Source organism: Mustela nigripes, chromosome 7 (genome assembly GCF_022355385.1).
Source record: "Mustela nigripes isolate SB6536 chromosome 7, MUSNIG.SB6536, whole genome shotgun sequence".
Classification (NCBI taxonomy): Eukaryota; Metazoa; Chordata; class Mammalia; order Carnivora; family Mustelidae; genus Mustela; species Mustela nigripes.
In genome coordinates this window covers 90,337,103-90,357,665 of record NC_081563.1, presented here as the reverse complement: position 1 = coordinate 90,357,665, position 20,563 = coordinate 90,337,103, and the positions used below count along the sequence as shown (strand labels likewise).

The window sequence follows — 20,563 nt, the reverse complement described above, 5'->3', positions numbered from 1 at the left end:
CTCTCTCTCTCTGCCTGCCTCTCTGCCTACTTGTGATCTCTCTCTGTCAAATAAATAAATAAAATCTTTAAAAAAAAAAGAAGCTCTCCTGAAGCTCTTGCAGGGGTGCAGCCCAAGTCAAGGTACAGTGGCTGGCTCACTTGCAGCCCCAGCAGACTGAGAGAGTCCTTTGCCAGGCCCCTGGGTCTCAATGTCAGTGGGTATGGGCAGATGCTGGAGGGGGTCTACAAAGAGGGATGAGGCAGCCCTCCATCACATTCTTCAGAGGCCAGGGACCAATCAGAGCAGTAAGAATTGTGGCTGAGGGCGCCTGGGTGGCTCAGTGGGTTAAGCCGCTGCCTTCGGCTCAGGTCATGATCTCAGGGTCCTGGGATGGAGGCCCGCATCGGGCTCTCTGCTCAGCGGGGAGCCTGCTTCTCTCTCTCTCTCTCTCTCTGCTTGCCTCTCCGTCTACTTGTGATTTCTGACTGTCAAATAAATAAATAAAATCTTTAAAAAAAAAAAAAAAAGAATTGTGGCTGAGCTTTAAATGACTCCAGGTCTTACCAAGAATATGGCTGTCCCTAGTTCTGAACTTTCCCACTTCCAGAAATCAGACCAAACAACAATGCAAGGAGCAAAAAAATAAAACACAAACTACATTTTCACCAAAACCTAGAAAGAGGAAAAACACACAAACTCCAGGTCACCGAACAGCTATGCCACATCACGGCGTGGGTGGGGGATAGGGCTATGAGGGCAAGGGGTCCCCAGGACCCAGCCTCTCCAAAGGAGCTGACGGCAGGGCTGGTGTCCTGGGGTACAGGACCTGTACCTCTTTTCTAGGGAAACCTGCTTGGAGGGTCTGACATCCTGGGGCAGAGGCCCCCAGGCAGAAATCAAGGGGTCAGGGCGAGTGGCCTTCTAAGCCAGCCTGGGCTTGGAAAGACAGAGGACCAATGGCCACACAGACAGGGGCCACGGCACGGCAGCACTGAGGAAGCCCACAGCTGCCCTGGGCTCCATGAAGCCCCTGCTGGTAGCCCCGGGTAGTGCAGCTCAGGCAAATTGAAACACAGAAGATACATGGTTTCCCTCTGGACAAGAAGCTGAACTGCCCTCCCTATAAGAACCTCCAACTTGGGATGGCCGTCAGCCTAGAAGAGTCCACAGATTGGGAACTGAGATCCCGGGGGGGAGGGCATCACACTGGAGTGCATGAAATGAGAACTGTCAGGATAAGGGAGTGAAAGGAAGCCAAGAAAGAGCCGGATGGAAACAGCACACACACAACACACACAGGATAGAAACGAAAGAAGCAGACAACATAGCAGGAAAGGAAAGATCTTTGGAAATGTTTAGAGAATACTCAAGAGACAAGAAGAAAATAGGTAGAAGGAAGCCATCGCATACCTCACTGGAACCTGGGAAGAAGGAAACCAAAACGGTGGCGCCAAATAGATGTTTTAAATACACTTCAAGAGACCTTCCTAGAAATTATACAAGACCTCAGTGAGTGTATTCGGAATGCCCTGAGTATCCGGGAAAACTGGAAAACTGACCTACAACATTCAGTACCAAGACCAGCCCAATGACATCAGCACAGGTCCTCATGACACCACGACACACCAATGTCCCCCCCGCTCCAGACAGTGCAGGAGGGACCTCAAAGATGCTCAAGGAAAGAAAATGAAGCCAAGAATGTCACCTGCAAATGTCCTACATGTTCTGAACAAGCAAGAACTCACTCAGCACAATTCACACAACTGGCTGTCATGAACCAGAGGGAAATTTGGGCAGAAGGGCAGAGCAGGACAGCTTTGCAGAAAGATGGGTGGTGAGCACGGACTGTATTCATCTTCAGACTGAGATGGGAATTAGGATAGCAGAGCAGAGTGACATGGCAGTCTGCTATGACCAGGGAGAAAGCGCACCTGGCAGGCAGGGGAGATGATGGGGGGGAATGGCCCAAGCCCCCAGCAGCCTGCCTGGTAGTACAGCTGGGCTCACAGGATGCCATAGAAAGCTAGCAAGCCCAGAAGTGGTGTGGATGGGAAAGAAGCACTCAGGCCCACGCAGACCGACAGGGATGGCGTGGGCACCCAGGGACATCATAGCTGCTCACAGACAGGGGACGGATGGCGTGCTTCCAGCAGAGGCCCAGAACAAAGAAAAGGTGGAAAATAACCATCACAAAAGAAAACCATGGCAAAGAAAACAAATCACAGACTCTGTGAACTGCTGTCTCTGGCCAGGGAGGGCCTGTGGAGTGCCTTCTTCAGCCACACACAGGCGGCCCTCGGTTGGAGCCTTTCCTGGAGGGTTGGCGCCAGGAGCATCAGAAACACTCAGCCATGAACGTCACCTGTCCTGTTACTTAACTGTCTCACAAGGGAGTGGTTTCCTCCACCTGACCAATATGACGAGCTCTGTATCCTGAATAGAGTATTTGCGGTTCCTTGGTTTTCAAAATTAAGAGTCAGCATATTAAATTACAAAATTCTAAAATCTAAGTTTTTGCATAAGACTTTATTATATATATAAAAATCTGGCAAATATTCATATTTACTTATAGTGGTTCTTTGATTCATGTTTGCTCAGTTTAAGGTACATGTATAAATTTAACACCTTGTATTTTATTTTTGGGAAGTATACTTCAAATGATTCTGTTAAGTAAAATCTTTCCCAGTAACTCATGACAAGTCTACTGGATAGCAACTAATTTTGAATGCCATACTATGTGGAGCCTCCCGCCCAGCTCCCGTGTCCCTGTGGTGCTGTGGAGGCTGCTGGGGGCTGCAGCGAAGGCCCTGGTGCCCAGGCACACTCACGGTTGTACAGGGTGATGATATGCAGACAGTTCAGCAGCTGCCGCTTGTACTCATGGATCCTCTTCACGTGCACATCAAACATGGAGGAAGGGTTGATTTTCACTTTATATTCCTTCTCCAGGAAGGCAGAGAACTTCAGCTTATTTTCCTGGGGAGGAAAAAGGACAAGGAAGGTCAAACCCCTGAGTCCCCAAGGTCTGACTGAGGCTTCAGTTTTCCAGCCACACAGCAGGGCAGGGGCTCCCGGAGACCTTCTGGGGATAGGGGTGGGGCAGCGGGGTACTGAAGCTGGGCACACTCCCCGGTGGCAGAAATAAATGGGAAACTAGACCAAAAAACAAACTTACGCAGAAGCAGAAAGGTAAAAAATGTAGAACGAAGGGGAGTTATGAGTGTGGTGTCAAAGGACACAGATGGGGGCAGGCAGGGAGAGAAGACTCAAGAGGTAGGACTCTTTCTGGGGCCTAAGACCATGTGGCAGACCAGGAGAAAGGCAGGTTCCAGAGGGGCTGTGTTCTTGGTCATGGGGGTCACCTGTCAGGTTTGAGGGCTCTAGGGTCCCTGCTCATCTGGTTGTGAGGCTGGCTGCCCTGGGGAGAGGCTCTCACACTAGCAAGCAATGTGCCACATGAAGGGATGCCAGGACTGGATGGACTTTCAGAGTTCCTCCTGTGGACAAAGTCTTCCTGTAGAACCTGGGGCAACGCATCCTTGGGCTGCTCTGGGGTCTGCACCCACCTGCCCGCCTGATGGTGACCTGAGGGCAGCCACTGGGTCTGACACCCAGATCACGCAGCACTGCTGTCCCACACTGGCCTACCTGCTTGACCTTGGCCACATCCTGGATGAGTGCCTCATCATCAACCAATGGCAACAGCTTCTTCAGTTGGCTCAGGTCAGTTAGGAAACCCTCTCCGATTTTCTATAAGACATAAAGGGAAGCAGTGTTTCTGCTCACTGTAGGACCTGTCGTCCTGGATACTGTCTTCCCATTTTGTCATCCCTGCCTCTGCTTTCCTTGCTAGATCTGCTCTAGCCTGGCCCCAGGCCTGCTTCTCTCTTACAATAGCCAGCAATCAGAAAACACCCCCAGACCGTGGCCGCAGCTGCTGCGAGCATTCCTTCCCCAGGCTCTCTCCAATCAGACCTGGGTTTGCTCCTGACTAGGACGTCACAGTCTGGTCAAGCTCAAACATCCACAATAATCATACAATCCTTCCTTGTCCCCTTCACAGACACGTCCCAAACCTGGGGGCCAACCATGGCCCAGCAGCTCCTCACCCATACCCAAGGCCCTGCACCCTCCAGCCACTTCCTGGTCCGGCCCTCTGCACTACAGCAGGGCCGTCGGTCTGAATGCACTGCTCATCAAGTGCCCCCGCCAAGTGCCCCTGTTGCTAACTTAGGATCACAAGGAAAACTCCTGGCCTGTCCTCCCTCTGCCTGCCTCACCTGGTACTGAGCCCTGCTGGTGGTCCAGCTGCCAGGTGGGCCATGCCCCTCGGCCAAAGGAGCAGAGAGTCAGGGCTCCTGGCTCCCTCCCCTTAGCCCTTCAGGTCTGTGCTCTGCTGGCCCTTTGCCAGGGCTGCCTTCCCTGACACATCTAGCCAGACTGCCAGTGTCCCCATGGCAGGCCCTCACCAGGCGTCACCCTCCAGGCACCTGCTGCATTCTCAAGGCCAGCACAGCACCTGGTGTGTAAAAGCACCACTTCCTCCTTCCTTCCTGCACAAGCACATAAATGATCAGCTTATCACCACGTGTCTGCCTCACCAAACCTCTCCAGTGGGTCTCTGGCTGCTGCTCAGCTAGGCAGCCCCACCCCAGTCATTCCCAAAGCCTAGGACCTCACTTCTGAACCCCTGCACAAGCCGCTAGGGCCACTGACTGGCAGTATAGCTTGGCTCAATGTCCCCGTATCTGACTCCATGCGCCCCCAGCCAGGAGCCACTGCCGGCCAACACACAAAGGAGGATCGCTACCCCCTCAGCACATCCTGGCGACAGGCCTGTGGGCCTTGGGTGACAGCTGAGGATCTAAGTGTGCCCGCAGCTCCCTGGGGACTCAGTGCCGTGGGTCTCACCTCCACGATGGTGTCAGCCAGCCCTGGGTTACACAGCAGCAGCCACCGTCGCGGTGTGATGCCGTTTGTCTTATTCTGGAACTTCTCTGGCTCCAGCTCATAAAAATCCTTAAAGCTAAGAAAGAAGACAGGCAAGTATCACAAGAGCTGTGTTTGGAACAAAGTGAGCAAGAAAACATTAAGGAAATCTTCTGGAAGGTCCCAAAGTTCCGTTTTTCTGTTCTGTTTTCGAAAGAGCACAGAGCAGTTAGCATTACTGTCCACCTTGACCACAGTGGGCATAGAGCACACGCTTTTCAAAGCACTGCACATTCGGCCACAGAGCAATGACCATACAGGCAGTGGAGCCTGGCCATCTTCCACGGGGACTGTGACACTGGAGAGGGTACAGGCTATGAAGCCTGAGAACTGGGGTTTAGTTTCCTCATCTGTAAAATGGGGATGCGCCCCACTGACAGGCCTGCTGCAGGGAATGAAGACTATTACACACGAAGCCCTTGGGCCGGCCCTGGGAACACAGAAGCCTCCACACGGACAGACCCAGTGTCATGGAGGTGCTCCACACACATCTGGGTCGAGGATGGAGGGAAGGAGTTCCAAGATCACATCCCACCAAGAGAGGGAGCAGAAGCATGAGATCCAACCTAAGAATACTTCCTTCCACTCGCTGACAAGCCCTGGCTCTTCCCTGCCCTGACCTCCATGCTGTATAGGCATTGGGACACTTGTCCTGAAGTGGGGCACTCCCAGCACCTGGCAAGCAGCAGATGGCGAGGGGAGAGCCTGAAAAGAGGAGGGCACTGGTGACAAGAAGGCTCAGCACCTTAATACCACTGAGTTGGAGCCCTCGGTGTCTTCATCCACAGAAGGATATGCCCCAGGCAGTTAAGTCAGCGTGCATGACGGCAGCAGAGCAAGTGTGGAACGTGGGCAACAGGCCTCAGCCACCATGTGTCTGGCTGCTAACCGTCCCCAGAGGCAGATCTGGGGTCAGGAGGAGATACACCCAGCTCAGGGCAAATGCTGGCCCTACTCACACTGACTGCTTCACAATCTCCGAGTGGATCCTCGCCACGCCATTGACGGCATGCGACCCGATCACACACAAATGAGCCATGTTAATCCGCTTGCAGTCCCCTTCCTCAATCACAGACATCCTCCGCAGGCGGTCCACATCCCCGGGGAACAGGGCAGCCACGTGCTGTTGCCAAGACAGAGAGCTGTGAGCAGAAGGCCCAGGGGCCCACATGGAAGAGTCCACCTCCTCCAAGAAAAACCTGGGGTTGCTGTACTCCATATATGCCTCTGAGTTCCTGGAATGCACTTCCCAGAGCCCTGAGGGCAGGAGGAGCTCTCCATGCTGCTGCCACCCAGGGAAGGGCCTGTGCTGGCCAGAGGACTCAGCAAACCTGCCCTGCCAGAAGCAGACAGTCAGAGGACCTTGGTGCGGAGGCATGCCACGTGACTCAAAAGGATGAGACAAGAGTGCTGCCCTCCTGGCCTAGGCACGGTCCAGCCACAGTCTGATCAGCTGGTAATGGCTACTTTTTCACCATAAGGTTAACAACTGAACAACAGGGGCATGTGGGTGGCTCAGTCGGTTAAGTGTCTGACTTCGGCTCAGGTCATGATCCCGGGATCCTAGGATCGAGCCCAGGGTCAAGCCCCAGTCTGGCTCCGCTCTCACCAGGGAGTCTGTTTCTCTCTCTCTCCCTCCGCCCATCCCCTCACTTGTGCTCTCTCTCTCTCAAAAAATTAATTAAAAAAACTTAAAAAAAAAATGAATAACAGGGGCACCTGAGTGGCTCAGTGGGTTAAGCCTCGGCCTTTGACTCAGGTCATGATCCCAGGGTCCTGGGATTGAGCCCTGCATCGGGCTCTCTGCTCAGCAGGGAGCCTGCTTCCCCTTCTCTCTCTGCCTGCCTCTCTGCCTGCTTGTGATCTCTCTCTCTCTGTCAAATAAATTTTTAAAAATCTTAAAAAAAAAAAGATCATTAAAAATGAACAACAAACACACCTGGACTCGAAGTTGCCCTTTTCGTGTACATTCTCCTTTCTACAGGTAACAGAGGAAAGACAAATGCTACTTGGTTTCCAAATCACCCAAATGTTGCTGTATGGCCCAGGACAAAGACATTTCAAGAACAGACACATCTGAGCCCCACTCAGGAATGGGAATGTTTTAAAAAGACCTGAATCCATGACTCCTACATACACTGTGGGGGTCTAGGTGTGGGAACTAGATATCACTGACTCTGCCACCTCTGCCAGATTGTCCCAATTCCTCAGCTGGGCAGAGGCTATTCAAGAAATAAGGCACCTGTTCTAGGCCAGACGATTCCATGTGGAGGATGGGAGGGCCCTTTACCTCTGCCCACCACCTCCACCCTTGATCACGACATGGGGAGGTCAGGCAGCAACCCCAAATCTCCCACCCGCATCCCTGCTGCTCACATCTAGGTGCCTCTGGTTGATGGCATAGATGATCTCCAGGTGCCGTGGCAGGAGCGACTCAAACATGGACACAGGCCATCGTTCCAAGGCCTCGGGTAACACGGTGTGGTTGGTGTATGCACAGGTCTTCTTTGTGATTTCCCAGGCCTAGAACATTCCAGAACATTCCAATGCATTTTGTTTAGGAACAGTTCTTCTACCAGATGCCTAGGCAAGGGGCAAGCCCAGGATCAAACAGAGATATTCGGATCCACCAGAAAGGGGCCAGGCCAGCTAGCTATACATCTCTGCCCTCTGGCCCTGTCTAGAATCTTCTCAAAACCCACAAGTGAGCATCATGCCCTTTACATTTCAGACATGACCACATACATTCTACTTCCTAACAGAGCACACACATATAAATGAGTAACGCTTACCTCACCATGTGGCATCATTCACTGACTGACTTTTCCTCTGTGTAAACCATTTTTTATTGGTGAACAAAGCAGAACACCAAACAATTTTCTAATTTATTTCCACCCAACTAATCTCACATCCAGTCCAAGAACACTGGGAAACTGTGTGACCTCCCTCCACTGGCCAAGAGCAGATGGGACCATGGGAGTGCTGCCTACCCCACCTGGAAGTGCACTGCAAACCAGAGAGGGGATCTGGGTTCTACACCATGACATAAAAGTTGCTCTACAGTTTTACATGTTGATTTAAACTAGATCAAGAAAATCCCACTATACAAGGATCTAAGACCAAATGAATCAGGAGAACAAACATAAAAACATAAACAATGTGTTTCTTTACACTTGATATTTCTGGGGATTTTGTCACAATTCTAAGATGAGAAAATGTATGTGAGAAGCTCTAAGAAGTGTCAGGATCCTTTTCCTGTCTTCCAGAAAACTGCTCATGTGCCTTTCTTTGTACCACTGTCCCACCCACCGTGTCCTGGTCCCCTGGGATAAACCCCAGACCCACTCCTGGAACGTCCTCCTCCCCATGGCTCTGTCTCTTCAGGGACAATGTCCCTTTTTCCCCAGGCCACAGGAGAAAAGCCTTCCTCAACATCCTAGGGCCAGCTCAGTACTCAACCACTGTTGTTGGGACAGGCTTGAAAGTGAAGGGGACACCATCACCCCACATGCAGGTTTGGGGGGGGGGAATCATAAGCCCATGTGTCCAGGTCTGAGAGGAACACTGTCCTACCCCATGCAGGTCTGGGGGGAACACCATAACCCCACATGTCTGTGGGGGACACGACCACCATACATGCAGGTCTTGGGGGGGAAACCATAACCCCATATGCCCAGGTCTGGGGGACACTGTCACCCCACACACAGGTCTTGGGGGATACCATAACCCCACATACCCAGGTATCTGCAGGGGACACCATCACCCCACATGCCCCGGTCTGTGGGGAACACCCATCACCCCACATGCCCATGATTGTGGGGATACCATATCCTTGGTGCCCAGCCTTTGGTGCTCACCTTGTCCCAGTCCACTTTCTCCACATCCACCAGTATCCTCATGAGCTCAGGGATGGCAAGGGCTGGGTGGGTGTCATTCAGCTGGATGGCAACCTGCAATTTACATAGGGTCTCCCCCTCAATCCTCTTGCCTGCATGGGCGCCACTGTGGTCATTGTGTGCAGAATGGGGGTCCTCAGCTGCCTACCCCTGAGAAGCCTGGTCTACAGGGCCAACAACTGGAGCTGAAAGCAATGGCACAGGTGCTGAGCCCAGCAGGACAACCAGCCAAGGAACAGGGAGACAACGGGGTCACAGGGGCCACAGGGAGGGGCCAGGAAGACCCTGGAGGCAGGTTCCTCAGTAGGACCTTTGGCCTGCTTCCAAGGCCCTCCTCATGCTCTCTACTGCTCCCCCTGGCCCAGAACGTTCCTCCCCCCTAGGATCCGTTGGCCTTGTTTTAAAACACAGAACCCAGCCTGCCAAATGCATCATGTTTCACCCACGGGAACCTTTTACAGTGTCCTTTGCTTCTCCTAGGATGCCCTGTGTGGCCCTAGTCAGGGAGGAGGGGCCCAGCCCCTGACAACAAGGAGACCAGGATAAGGGGAGACCGCGGTCCTGCCCCTCCCCTACCTTGAGGATCCCCAACCTTGAGGAACAAACAGAGACTGGGAATGTCCTGCCTTCTGCACCGGTGTTAAGACCCATCAACAAACCAACCTTGTCGGGGAAGGTCTCGAAACAGGTCCTTACTGGGTCCCGACAGCCAAACTTGGAGGACTTAAAGCGGCGAATAATGTCCTGGAGGGTGGCAGCCACCACAAAGTACTCCTGCTTCAGGCGGAGCTCCTTCCCCTCAAAGAACTGAAGACATGGGATAGAGCTGGCATCACCAACAGCCAGTGGGACCAGCACAGGGTCCCTCGAGGGACCCCCTCAGGACCCAAGAAGGGCACTAGGCTGAAAGATCCCGCTCCAGGGGTGCAGGGACATATGTGTGCATGAGAACGGGAGCCCTTGGGGGCCCCCACCCCACCCCCGGCCTGGGCCCAAGGTCAGGTAACCTGCAGCTCAAGGGCACAGGCATTAAGTGATGACGGCCTAATCTGCATGTGATCTTCAAACAGGTAGGCAGCCAGCACAGGGTCACACTGCCCTGCATGAGGACAGCAGGCATGCAGGTCTCTTTCCTTAACACCCAGAGTCAATCGGGAGCACAAGCTCCAAAACTTTAGAATCTTAAAATCTTGGCGGGGGTAAAATGCTTAAAATCTTGGCGGGGGTAGTGAGGATGGGGTGTGTTCGGTTGTGAGCCTTTCAGCACCAATGCCCTTTGCTACTAAGGTGCACATATTACTCGGATTAAATAGAAAATGCAAACCCACTAAGACAGGTGAATTCCAAAGGGCTCTTGCCTGGCAACAATAACGAAGCCAGCAGATGTTAAACTCGGTGGCAATGGAGGCTGTGGTTGGGACTTGATCTAGTGCGTGGTGACACATACTAAAAGTTTTTCAAACCATGACTGCACATGCCTCAAGGCATCACTGACAAACAGGGACCGCTATCCCCACTTGAGAAAGGGGTCACCCAACTCTCAGGGAAGCAGCATCACATGGCAGAAGAGCAGAAACTGGCCACAGGTGAAGTCACGTTGCCCCCATGGCGCCCTGCATATGGCCTCATATGGGGTCAGCTAAGAGCCAGCCTGCAGGGGCAGCCGTGTATGGGGCAGTGTGGAGGTGTGAGAAGAGGCCACGAACCTCCCAAAGTGTCCCCTTAGGGAGATGGCAAGGGGAAGATGCTGACAGACACACACAGACTCGTGGGGCATAATCAAGCATGTGGGGTGCCATCCTCACCCCAAGGAGCCACATGAGGGCTGCTGGTGGGCACTTATGTGGTCTTGACCTGATGATAAGTGTGGTTCTTCTAGACAGCTCCAGCCCCCCAGGGCACTTTCCTAGTAGATGAGAACCAACCACGTGAGCTACTCACATTATCATTTGGATACAAGACTCTGGAGATATTCTCGGCCAGGTTCCTGTCCAGGACTGCCTCGATGTAGCCACCCACATTAACTGTGAGCAGAGACGGTGAAGTCAGGACCCGTGTGCCTTCCCGACTCCCCATGTGCCCTCTGCCTCCAGTTTCCCCCTCACCTCCCTGAACTGTGGGAGGGACATTCCCAAACAGGGGGTGCCCACAGAGCCATGGTTTCACTGAGCCCTCACACCCTACAGGACCCCAGGCCCCTTGCTCCTTCCTGAAGGCACAGGGTCCCAGGAGCACTGGCTTTGCCCGGGGGTGCTCCCTGGGAGGCCCCAGGTCTCTGAGGAGCCGCTCTCTGCCTTATAAGGAGAGCCTCATGCTCTCCACAGCAGGGACAGTGCAGACAGGATAAGAGCTCTGAGAGGCAAGTTTGGGGGAAACCACCCAAAAGAGACAAGAGAGGCAGAACACACAGTCATGGAGCTTGAAGTCGTTGGGCGCCTTGGCGGACCACAGCCTCATGGTGTTGACAGTGTTGTTCTGGTAGCCGGGCACTGGGGTGTCGTACGGCATGGCCAGCACCACCTGGCCAAGGAGAGATGGTCCAATCCAGTCAGTCAGAGATGCAGGCCCCAGGCCCAGGCCTCCTCATTCCACCAATAACATTGTGCTGCATGCTGGCCGCCAACCTGCTTGCCCTCTGGCTGTTCTACCCCAGACTCCTGCCACTCACCCTGTGACAGGCCACAGTTCAGCCCAAGGGCAGCCCAGGCCAAAAGCACCTGTGGTGGCCCTGCAGGAAGGTCCTGACCACACTCTTGAGGTCACTTCTATCTTCTCTGAGTTCACCTCCTTCAACACTGGCATTAAGAATTAGTGGAGTGCTTGGGCGACTCAGTGGGTTAAAGCCTCTGGCTTTAGGTCATGATTTCAGGGTTCTGGGATCAAGCCCCACATGGGGCTCTCTGCTCAGCAGGGAGCCTGCTTCCCTCTCTCTCTCTGCCTGCCTCTCTGCCTACTTATGATTTCTATGTCAAATACATAAATAAAATCTTAAAAAATAAAAAAAAGAATTCTTCCCACTCAGCTGCTCAAGGGGCCACTGTGTCAACCTCACTGATGCTCAGGGCTAGCAGCCACACCTCCTCAATCCTCGTCCTCTGCCCGCAACACTGTCCCTCTTCTTGCTCAACTTTGCTTGTGCAACTGCAGGACTCAGCTAACTTCTCCACAGACAGCTTCTATTTCTGACTCCATTTCCCAATGTCTGTAGAAGGTCTTGACCTCTAACCCTCAGAGAAACCAAACCAGGCCACACTCTACTCACAATGGAAAATCTATGGCCTGTGCTACAAACATAGGGCCTGCTATGTCCCCTCCTGACGCCCCTCTGTCCACAAGTATCTGCTTTACTCTTACCAAGGACAGGAAGATATGCACATGTCTCACGGTCACTTCCAACCCTTAGACCCCTAGAAGGGGCTTCTCACACTCAAGCATGTCTGTGGGGGCTCATACAGTTTCAACTCTGTAGCTTTACAAGATGAAATCCCCTCCTACAGCCAAAAGGACTACAGGATAGCATCACGAGAACCTTAGTATCATCTTTCCCCTCCCTTTCCCTCTCCCCCGGGCTCCCCAAAGCCTTGTCCAAGCCAGTTACAAGCCCTCCAAAGCATTCCTAACCACCCCTCCTTCCCTATCCAGGGCCAGCCCTCCAGCATAAGGCCCCTATGGTCTCTACACTTTTCTCTATCAGCATACACTGATATGCTTATCTTCTACAAGCACTGGGATAACTGACCCCTTCTCTATTCTTTCAGATTAAAAACAATGTATGATGGCATCTTAACATGGCTCAGCCATGTTAACATGGCTCTAGCCAGCGTTAGCCTATGCACTGTTTAAAACTTATGCTGCAGAAAATCTGGACGACTCACATTTGCACGCCCAAGGCTTCCCCAGTCTCCCAGGCTCACCTCCCCACATCCAGACGACTGAATCTTATTCATTACAGCTATGTCCCAGGAAGGCTCTCCTGCTACCTCCCTCTGCCCCCAAGACCACCCAGATTAGCACCACCTGCCATCCCAGAGCCTAGACTGGACTCGCCATGCTCCTGTCCCCTTGTCAATGCCAGTGCCCTGTTCTGGGACATCTAGACCCAGCTCACCACACTGCCCAGGGCTCAGATAGCTCAGTGGTGGTGCATGACACCTGGGAGGCACTACTAAGACCTGTGGTATGCGTTTGAGAGCAGGCATCAAGCACCTGCTCTCTGGAGATGCTGAGGAACTATCTGTGTCCCCCAGGGCCTCAGTGCCCTGCCCCCATCACCACACTGTCCTGCCAGCCGTTCAATGACTGCTGGTCTCAACTCCCACACAAGCCCCCCGCGGAACCTTTCTCCCTGCCTGGGCAACTCCCAACAACCAACAACTGGTAAAAAGCAGGCATATGAGCACAAAACCTCCCAGGCCTTCACCTCGGGTCAGGCTGTGTGGGGAAACCACACAGTGTGCACTCCCAAAGGGAAGCTGGTATGACCAGGAACTGTGGCCATCCCTCACTGTGCCCCACACTTCCCCTGGGGGAGGCTACCTGGGTGTCTAGCCACTTGACGCCATCAGGGGTGTGCTTCACTCTCCCGTAGAAGTGCACAGGCAGCATGTACTCTGGCCGCGCCTTCTCCCAGGGGTTGCCGTAGCGCAGCCAGTCATCCGCCTCCTCCACCTGGAAAGGGGCCGGCAGTGAGGGAAACAGGCCCTCAGCCCACAGGGATTGGCCGTCCAGGCGCCACCGTGCTGTGCCGAACAAACCATGGCCTCTGTGCCCAGGAACATTTCCAGTTCTGGTCGAGGGCATGTGTTCAAAAGTGAACATGTTGGACTATTAAAGAAACAAACTCAGGAAAAAGCATTAAAGTAAAGACATTAAGAATCACCGGAATTTAGGGGCACTGGGTGGCTCAGTGGTTAAGCATCTGCCTTCACTTCAGGTCATGATCCCTGGGTCCTAGGATCCAGCCTTGCATGAAGCCCGGCATCAGGCTCCCTGCTCGGCAGGAAGCCTGCTTCTCCCTCTCCCACTCTATCTGCTTGTGTTCTTTCTCTCCTTGTGTCAAATAAATAAAATTTAAAAAAATAATAATAAAAAGAATCACCCAAATTTAACAATAAAAAGGAATGAAGTCCCGCTGCGTGCTGCAACATGGGTGAACCTCACAGACACGTGGAGTCAAAGAAGTACTGGTAGGGTACAGCTCCATTCACAGAAAATGTCTAGAACAGTCAAATGCATAGAGACAGCAGGTAGATCAGTGCTCATCAGGCACTTGGGTGTGATTGCAAATCCATGTGGGACTTCTTTTTAGCGTGATGAAAAGTATTCCAGAAATAGTGGTGATAGCTGCCCAACTTTGTAAACATATTAAAAACCACTTGATATCTCAATAAAGCTGTTATTTAAACTTTTTTTTTTTTTTAAAGATTTTACTTATTTGCCAGAGAGAGAGCACAAGCAGGGACAGCTGCAGGCAGACGTAGAGGGAGAAGCAGGCTCCCCACTGAGCAAGGAGCCGGATGCTAGATTCAATCCCAAGTCCCTGGGATCATGATCTGAGCTGAAGGCATCCCATAAAGCTGTATTTTAAAAAAAAGAAAGAAAGAAAAAGAAATTAAAGAAAAGAATCACTGGAGCCCACTGCTTGGAAAATAATACCACAAATTAGTGGGTACCTGTGGCTGGGCTGCCTTTGCCGCAGGAGTGCCTGGATACACCATTGGAAGACACTGCTTTTCTGCAAGGCCTTCCTTAAACCAGGTTGTTTTTCAAAAACTGCACCTGGTAGCATCCAAAATCAGTAAATACACAAAAGAGTATCCCACAAATAAAACCAAAAGTAGCCCCACAGATCTAACAATCTTTGAGCAGAAGCATTTGGTGGGGTTGCAAAGGAATAAATTAATTTGGTAAGCAGTGAATAAAGAATTAGAAATATAAATGTAAATGGGAGTCTTCTTCAAATTGTTAAAAAAAAAAAAAAGGTCTATTTATTTATTTTAGAGAGGGAAAGAGAAAGCGTGCACACACTGTGCACATGTAGGGATGGGGCTGAGGGGGACAGAGTCCTAAGCCAAAACCTAGAGTCAGACATTTAACTGGCTGAGCCACTTAGGTGCCCCTGTCTTCTTCAAAAATTTAATAACCAACCTTAAGTTCATGCACTTGGGTGTGATTGCAGGAGATATTCCAGGTTTGGCTCCAAACTACAGCAATAGAGTGAATATAGCCAGAGAGAGAGCCCAATGAATGCTTTGGTTTCCCAGCATATGTGAAAGTTAAATTTATACTACATTGTAGTCTATTAAGTGTCCAACAGCATTACCTCTTAAAAATATATATAATACCTATGTGGTGGCTAACATAACACAATAAACATTTTTTCTTAATTTTGGTGAAAAAACAAAAACAAAATATAATGCCTTAATTAAGAAATATTGCTACAAAATGTTAACCATCATCTGGGCTTTCAGCAAGTTGTAATCACTGATCACAGATCATCAGAACAATGTAATAATAACATTTGCAATACTGTGGGAATTACCAACATGTGACAGAGACATAAAGAGAGCAAATGTTGTTGGAAATATGGGACCCACACACTTGCTTGATGCAGAGTTGACACAATCCTTCAAGTTGTAAGAAATGTGTTATGTGAGAAGCATGATAAATTGAAGTACAATAGAACGAGGTGTGCCCATATGTTACCTTCAGGGTTTTAAAAAATTTTTATTCTTTAATTTTTATTTATTTATTTATTTCACAGTAAGCTCTATGCCCAGTGTGGGGCTTGAACTCACCATCCCAAGATCAAGAGTTGTATGGTCTATTGACTAAGCCAGCCTGGCACCCCTGGGGTTTTTTGTTTTTTGTTTTTTTTGTTTTTTTAATGGTTCTTACACAGAAGTAAAAAGTCAAGAATTTCTGGTTGCAGTTATAGGGAGATGACACAGCCGAGATTATTGCATCAGTATGTGTCTCTGCATCGTACTCCTGACTGGGCTTTCCGGCTGGTGCAGGCAGCTATATTCATCATGGGACCAGCCCTGCCTTTTGATCTGGTGCCATGTCCTTGTACATTAGTAAGATTCTCCAATACCACAGCCTGGCCATCTACGTCCATGAATAGTTTCCAGAAGCAGCATCTCCTTGACTGTAAGAGGTTGTTGGAGAGGTCTCTCAGGGACCCCTATTTCTGCCCCTATGGCCAACAACACTGCTGTCTGACCAGTGCCAGCATTTAATTCTGCTATAGATAAACTCAATCAAAAACTGGCTCCCATCACAACAGGGTGGGAGGAGGATGAATTTATAACTCACCCATCATACCACAGGTGTCTTTAAGCGATTATGCAAGATGGCAAGAAGTAGAAGAACAAAAACACAACAAAGAAATGTCTGTGATCAAGCAAACAAAAGACAACACAAAAAAAATCTTCCTGCTAGGGGCGTCTGGGTGGCTCAGTGGGTTAAGCCTCTGTCTTCAGCTCAGGTCATGATCTCAGGGTCCTGGGATCGAGCCCCACATTGGGCTCTCTGCTCAGCAGGGAGCCTGCTCCCCCCCGCTCACGCCCCCGCCACTCTCTGCCTGCCTGCCTCTCTGCCTGCCAAATAAATGAAGTCTTTAAAAAAAATCTTACTGCTATAATCATCACACTAGGTTGGCAATGAGGGGCCTCTAAGTTTCTGTCTTATGAATGCACATTGCACAGACTGTAAGGAGCCTGAATGGGTCAAAGCACACAGGTGTACGAGGGCTGGTGTGCCTCTGATAGACACACATGCATAAGGAACTCTGCATGAAATCACCCAGACTTGTCCAGGAGGACAAGTGCAGTTCTAAGGTTGGAGAAAGTATGTTTACAAATTAAGCAATAGATACAAATCTGTTTTAAGTTTTCTTTTACTGTTAGCCATACTTTTCCCTGTCAACTTTTTATTATGAGTGTGTTCAAACATACAGAAGTATTAGAAGAATTGGCAGTAAACACTCACGCACCTTCAACTTAGGATCCATAACTGTTAACACATTGCTGTATCAGGTGTGCCCATGTTACCTTCGGGTAACAGATTTATCACATATCCATCCATCAACCCATCCAATTCTTGATGCATTTCAAAGTCATCTGTACACTTCTCCACGAACAGTTGAGCATGCACACCGTAAAGGAGAGTGCATCCTGTGTTTATGTTTTAGGTTTATTTGTATACAGTGCAATGTACAAAGCTGAAGGATACTCTTGAGCTCTGGCAATTGCTTGTGCCCTTGACCCAAGCCCCATCAAGACACAAGAGCTTTCCAACACCCCAGTCTGTTCATGTTCTGTACTACTCTCCTGTTACAAACCTTTTAATCCCAACCCCAGCCTTGCTTTATGTGTCACGGTTAGGCCTCAAATTATACTACAGAAACTATTCTCCAGTCAAGTGGAATATGCCTTCTATTTTAAGTCCTGAATGAGGGAAATGGTCTCCTTGTCCACTGGAGGGCAATGAGCCTGCACTCAGACACTGCATTCTTTCCACCAATGTGGTCTTGGCCACCTCCCTTTGCTTGTGGTTTGATGCTTCAAAATCCAAGCTCACTCTTCCCCAGAGCCACTTTGCTTTGCAGTCTGGCCTCTAACCCCCAGGACATTGTCCTGTCTCTGGGGTCAGGGAATGAAGGCAGAAGGTGGGAACAAAACCTACAATAACTGCTATTTCTCAAACTACTCTGAGTCAATTGTCCCACTGAGGGTGAACCAGAGAGGGTCACCTTTGCTCCACACTGAGGTACAACAGGGAACCAGCACACAGCATGTGACGTCCTCAACCCCTGGTGCTCCTACAGGACCAGCTGGGTGCTGGGTCCCACCCCAACAGGCCTCGCAGGCTCACAAAGAAGTTGTGTGCGATAAGCTCACACAGATCAACCTCTGGCAGCCCACAGAGAACTCTAAGGGAAGAATGGAGCTCACAGGATAGATCTGTCCCACCTCTGCTTTGGCCAGGACTAGCAGACAATCTCTCCAGAAAGGAGTTCAACATATAAAAGGCTGGACTAAAAGTGCCTGTTTTCTTGTGTACATGAGAGCTGGAAACAAGTGAAGAAATGGGAGTCTCACTCACCTGCCAGCCGTTGACAATCTTCTGGTTGAAAATCCCAAACTCATAGCGGATTCCATAGCCATATGCTGCTAGGCCCAACGTGGCCATGGAGTCAAGGAAGCAGGCTGAAAATTCCAAACACAAAGCACTTCTTGGGATCAAAGACAATCAGCAGCTTCAAGGCCCACTGGAAGCAAAGCCTAGACAACCATGTTAATTAAGTAGGTCCTGGGACGCTAGCCTCTGGGTGCCAGATGGCAATTAAAGGCTGACCTATCATCTTAGATTTCATGAAATGAAAACAGCCCCCTCCCCTCCCTGAGAGCCAGGGGACCAGGCTGGAGGGTGTTCAGCATGAGGGTGAGGGGAGGCGGCAAGGACAGAAGTAAGGCACCCCACAGAGAGCCCATCTAACTTGGCATGCCTCTGAGTGCACAGTCCCTCACTGCTAGCTTTGTCTTGGAGAGCCTCAGGCAAGCTGGAGGGTGCAACACCCCTACATGTTCTACTTAAACTCCAAGTAGTTTGGACAGTAACACCACAAAATAGCTCTACGCACTAGTGAAGAAAGCACAGGGATGGGGGCTGGGAATGGATGGACATATAAGGACTCAAACACGTCAAACACCTAAGAACCAAAATTCCCCAAGACCTCCAGGAAGGTGGCTGGAGCAGCTAGGTGACATAAGGAGTCTTTGTTCCAATCAAAATGTCTTGGGGAAAAAAAAAAAACCCCAATGTTTAGAAGACTCATTTATTTATTTGATAAAGTGAGAGAGAGCCGGGGATGGGGAAGGAAAAGGGAATGACAGTATTAAGCAGACTATATGCTGAGCATGGAGCCTGATGCAGGGCTTGATCCTATGACCCTGAGATCATGACCTGAGCCAAAATCAAGAGCCAGACACTTATGATGTGATCATTCCAGACAGGAAGCTGAACCTTACTTCCCAAGACACCAGGCATCCTGACAAAAACAATGTTTTAAATAAAGATCCAGAAAGCAGTCTTATTAAACTTCCAGATTAAAAAGAAAAAAAAAAAACAGTCCATAAGAAACAAGCAAATAAAATACTTGCTGAACTGAACAAATACTCCCAGACCCCTGTTATCAGACCTTGTACTAAGGGGAAGCAACAACAGCATCCACAAATATAAGACCTAGGCTCCTGTTTTGAAGAAATCATTCTCGCAGAAAGAACACAGGACATATCAAGTTACAAGGGGCAGGAAACTGACTAGGAAGTCTAAATAGGATCCAGACTGTGGAAGGCCTGAACCCCTGAAGGGCACAGATGGTGGAAGGCCATGGATGGGACTGTCCTGGCTGACAGTCACCAGCCTTGGGGTCGGAGGAGAAGTTAGGAAGCTGTCCTGAGCTGTGAAGGAAACCAAGTGTTCTGGAGCCTTCCTTGAGCTTGGTGAAACGGGTGCTGTTTTACTGACTGGGAGAGAGCTGTTGAGGGTGCAGGGGGCTGTAGGGGACTGATGTCCCAAGCTTGCGGCACAGTGGGGCTCCCTCAGGAGGGGGCACCCTGATTCCATCTGTGGGGGAAGTAAGGTTCAGCTTCCTGTCTGGAATGATCACATCATAAGCTACAAAAAAGCCCTGCATTTGGAGCAGATGCAGGGACCTAGAGACCTTTCCCACAAAGAGGTGAAGGTGGGGCAGGCCCTGCCAGCTGTTCCATTACACAGATACAGGTGTTATTTCGTTTGAGAGAAACATCTGCTGCTTTTATAATTTTTGAAGAATTTAACTTAAGATTTAAAAACATAAACACATACATAATACATATACTCAGATAAATCTGAGGGGGTTTGATCCCTTTACAAAATGACAACTCTCAGAAAGAGCAGTAATACAACATGGCAGGGGTCTGAGCCCACCCTCCCGTGGCCCCCACACAAGGGGACATAAACATAAAACCTGGGCTATTTCTCTTCCAGAAACACTGTGCCCAAGAGCCTTGAAGCACACAGCAAAATCAAATTTCACTGTGACAGTGATTTCCACCTCTAAGTTCTTGTTTTCGTTTTTTTTTTTTTTTAAGTCTATTTACTTATTTGTTTGTTTAGTAATCTCTATACCTAATGTGGGGCTTGAACTCACGACCCTGAGATCAAGAGCCACATATTCTTCCAACTGAGACCACTAGGCAGCATTCCACTTCTAAGTCCTTTACTCTGTTCCCTTTGCCCTAAAAGGCTAGCAAAAATAACTCAAACAGGAAAAACAAAACAAAACTGGATATGCTCTCCAACATAATGACCCAAAGGAGCAATATCCCAAAAGGAATGACTTCGCTATTCTGGGGCAATCTGTTTACTACAGTAAAGCAGGAACAGCTTCCCAGCAGGACCTCATTCATCAATTGCGCATGTGTATGCACATATGTATGTGCCTGTACCTGTGTTTGTGTGTGTACAGACATGTGCATGCATATATGTACATGTTCACTCCTGTGCATGTGTATATGTGTGTGCCTATGTGCATGCGTGTGTGTGTCTGTCCATCTTTCTCCTAATTACCAGCTGTGGGATGTGACCAGTACCTTGGAAACCACCCCCCATGGCCAGCTACCCAACACTGGCAAGGCCTGTCTTCA

General features: G+C 50.2%; 1 protein-coding gene across 1 annotated transcript in view; it reads right to left on the bottom strand.

Annotated features, from left to right (window-relative positions):
• Nucleotides 1-20,563, bottom strand: part of PYGB (glycogen phosphorylase B) — a 57,567-nt gene that overhangs the window by 10,369 nt on the left and 26,635 nt on the right. Inside the window, exons 4-14 of the mRNA XM_059406411.1 lie at nt 17,976-18,079; nt 13,404-13,535; nt 11,276-11,387; nt 10,809-10,891; nt 9,531-9,674; nt 8,829-8,921; nt 7,348-7,494; nt 5,931-6,094; nt 4,894-5,008; nt 3,631-3,732; nt 2,811-2,958 (exon numbers count right to left, since the gene is read on the bottom strand). Coding sequence (XP_059262394.1) covers nt 2,811-2,958; nt 3,631-3,732; nt 4,894-5,008; nt 5,931-6,094; nt 7,348-7,494; nt 8,829-8,921; nt 9,531-9,674; nt 10,809-10,891; nt 11,276-11,387; nt 13,404-13,535; nt 17,976-18,079 — 1,344 coding nt within the window. The remainder of the gene's footprint in view (nt 1-2,810; nt 2,959-3,630; nt 3,733-4,893; nt 5,009-5,930; nt 6,095-7,347; nt 7,495-8,828; nt 8,922-9,530; nt 9,675-10,808; nt 10,892-11,275; nt 11,388-13,403; nt 13,536-17,975; nt 18,080-20,563) is intronic.